We start from the raw sequence: 3,269 nt of genomic DNA on the forward strand, positions 1-3,269 counted from the left end.
TTCCCCCTACTGGGGATGGAGGCACAACCCAGGCATGTGCTCTTGAACCTGGCATCTCTACGGAGGACCTCCTGGTTCATAGGTAGATGCTCACACTGAGCTACACCAGCTGGGCCTGAGAATTTGCATGTTTAACAAGTTCCCAGGTGATGCCGATGCTGGTTTGAGGACCATTGGTCTTAGGTGATGTGTGTGTGTGTGTGTGTGTGTGTCTCAGAGGTCCATCCAGATGTATCTTCCATACCCACACCTGTTAATGGTAGTGTATAGTAGGTGCGCAACCAGTACTAACTGTGTTCTACCCCTCTTTCCTCACCTTCTCCATCCTGTTCCTGCTCCCCACACAGTGTCGCCCCCCAGGGCCTGCAGCTGCTCAAGAGCACGGAGGAGTCCCTGCTGGTGAGCTGGGAGCCCTCCAGCGAGGTGGACCACTACCTCCTCAGCTACCACCCCCTGGGCAGGGAGCACTCCCGGAAGCAGATTCAGGTGCCCAAGGAGCAAAACAGCTACGACATCCTTGGTTTGCTGCCTGGGACCAAGTACATAGTCACCCTGCACAACGTGAAGAAAGGGGTCCCCAGCAGCCCCCAGCACCTGCTGGCCACCACAGGTGAGGGAGCAGCCCGGTGCCAGGTTGCCCAGGAGAGGTGCCGTTTTGAACGTTTTCCTGCATTGGTCCCCGCCAGTCCCCTTCCACGCTGTCCCCTGATTTGGGGCTGAAACACAGCTGCTGCTATCCTGGCTTCCGGAGGAAGTCTCAGTTCTGGCTCCCTGCTTTCTGCTCACCAAATATTGGGTCCTCCTGGCTGGTGACAGAGCCTGCTGAATTGTGGGACCCAAGGGGTCTTCTCCCCCTGATTGCCCTGCACCCACACACAAGCAGCCACACACCTGCATCCCCAGGTCCTCACTGAGCCTCTGAGGCCACTCAGCAGGTTGAAGTTGGGACAAGTGAGGATCTTCTGAGCCACCTGTTAGATTTCTCTCAGCAGGAAAGAAGGGGAAGAAATAGGTCATTGAAGAAAGTGTAATGAAAAGGTTATTTACAGAGGTGTGGGCGGGGTTTGGATGGTCTAACACCCTAGGGCCAGCATCAGTGGGGATCCACCCCAGGCTGAAGGGGCAGGAGGTGGGAGTTGGTACTGGGACCCAGAGAGCTGGGAGAGGCTGTCCAACGAGTTGCTTTAGGTAAAGGGAGGCAGGCCATCCGCTGTGTCCCCCGGAAGGGAGTGAAGGAGACCTCTCCTGCCCTCTGATCTTCTGGTGACTCTCACTGGTGGAACCCAACCAGAAGCCAGAGGGCAAGGGAACCTGGCTAACACAGGTCATAGAGGTCATAATCTGGGATACAGAGCAGGATGGGGGTTGTCTGGAGGGACAAACGGAGTCTCCAGGGCACCACCGAACGCTACAAAAATGTTTGCAAGGACCAGCATCGCTACTTACTCTTCAGAAATTCTCATGAAAGGTCTTAAAGCTGCTTAGACATTCAAGGGCTTGGAGAAACCTTGTTGTTTGAGTGGTTATGATTCATTCCTTCATGCCACATATTTTATTGAACATCTACTATGTGCCAGGCACTCTTCTAGATGCTGATCAAAATGAGCTGCCTCCAGCCTTCCCTAAACTCCTGGGGAGAGATCCAGGGAGACCCAGATGGATGGGCCTTTGGCACACTGTGTCTTTGCAGAACATCTGGCTGCCTGTCCTCTTTGGTGGTGGGGCAGGGGTGGCTCAGTGTTGCAAAGGGCCGTGAGGGACTTGTCATCCTGGGAGCACAATGTGTGAATGCCTTTGTCAACACCCTCCAGCCAGTGACCCCTCTTGGAACATCCCTGTAGTTGAACAAGTTGCATTTATCAACTGTTGCAGCAGGGGGAGAATGCACACATTGGGGGACGGTGGGCATCTTAGTTGGAGAGTGTCAGAGAGACTGGTATAGAATGTGGGCTGTGTTCGGTGGTTTGGAAGGATTCGGGGAAGCATGCTGTCAGGAAGTGGGATGATTCTATGATTGGCACCTTGGTGATTCTTACCTAGAGAGCGGTAACCCAGAGGGAGGCTAAAGCTGTGATTGCCACAGAAGCAGCAGTCACTCAGGAGAGAGGTTGTTTGGTCTTTCTGTGGTTTGGACATTGTTCCTGGTTTTGCCTGTGTTCAGACATGATCACGAATGGTCTTGTTTTGGTCTTGACCTGTCATGGCCGCAGAGTGGCTTGTCCGATATTGACGTTATGTTCAATGGGAGAACACAAGGCCTACGTGTGCCAGCCAGGCCGGCTCCCAGCTCTCAGCTGCTCTTTCCTCCTCCCCGCTCTGTCACTGCCTCTGCCTTCAGACAGAACAGTGCCCAAAGCCCCGAAGACAGACATCTGTTCTGAAAGTCTTAGCAGCCCCTCTTGGCTCCTTGCTCGGGGGACTTGTAAAATGTGGCTGGGAAGCTTGTCTTTCTGTCTAATCCGATTCAAGTTAAACCCTTTCTCATTCGCTCCTCAGGGGAGCCTCAGCCAGACAGATGCTCACCCCCTAAGAATCGTGCATGTTGTCATCACATCCCTGCTGTTTCGTTTGTGAGCTGCAGGACCTTCTTCACTCCCACCCTGCTCCTTCAAGGGACTGCGTGGGGAGGGAGAGCCTGCAGGCTAGGCGGGCAGGTGGGAGCGGGGTGGGGGTGCCTCAGAGGGAAGGCTCTGGAGGCTCTTTGTCTCTAACACAGTGAACCACAAGTATTCAGAGCCGAGGGGCCTTGGGACCACTGAGTGAACTGCCCACTCACAGATTCTCTTTCCCACGTCCTTGACGGGGGCCAGTCAGCTGGGTGGGAGCACCACCAAGGCAGGGAAGGTGGGGTTGGGACTGAGAAAGAGGACAGGGCTGAGAGTCTGGGGACTTGTCTCCCAGGCAGGCTCATCAGCTTGGGGTCTGGCGATTGGAATTCAAAGTGCCCCTAAGACCCCAACCCCTCTTCACCACTACCCACAGTTCTTCCCTTAGAGCCACTTCGGCGATCCATCCTTCTGTGTTAATCGTTAAATTCTTTTCTTTTCTGAATGGAGGGGTAAAGATCTAGCCATTCACACTTTCCTATGAATGAGTGTGTACAATGCCTGCCCCCTGCCCCTGCCCTGTCACAGGATGGACAGGGTGGGCAGCCAAGGATACCAGGGACTTGGTGGAGGTCCTAAAGTTTGGTCAAAGGTGGCAGGAAGGTACTCAGAGACCAAGTTAAGGTCGCCTACTTTATAATTTTGCCTCGGGTTAATCTTCAG

General features: G+C 54.2%; 1 protein-coding gene across 1 annotated transcript in view; it reads left to right on the plus strand.

The window, feature by feature from the left end:
- TNN (tenascin N) overlaps positions 1 to 3,269 on the plus strand; it is a 33,408-nt gene that overhangs the window by 4,022 nt on the left and 26,117 nt on the right. The window contains exon 4 of the mRNA XM_023753928.1: positions 348 to 610. Coding sequence (XP_023609696.1) covers positions 348 to 610 — 263 coding nt within the window. The remainder of the gene's footprint in view (positions 1 to 347; positions 611 to 3,269) is intronic.

The sequence above is a fragment of the Myotis lucifugus genome, unplaced genomic scaffold, assembly GCF_000147115.1.
Source record: "Myotis lucifugus unplaced genomic scaffold, Myoluc2.0 scaffold_54, whole genome shotgun sequence".
Taxonomy (NCBI): Eukaryota; Metazoa; Chordata; class Mammalia; order Chiroptera; family Vespertilionidae; genus Myotis; species Myotis lucifugus.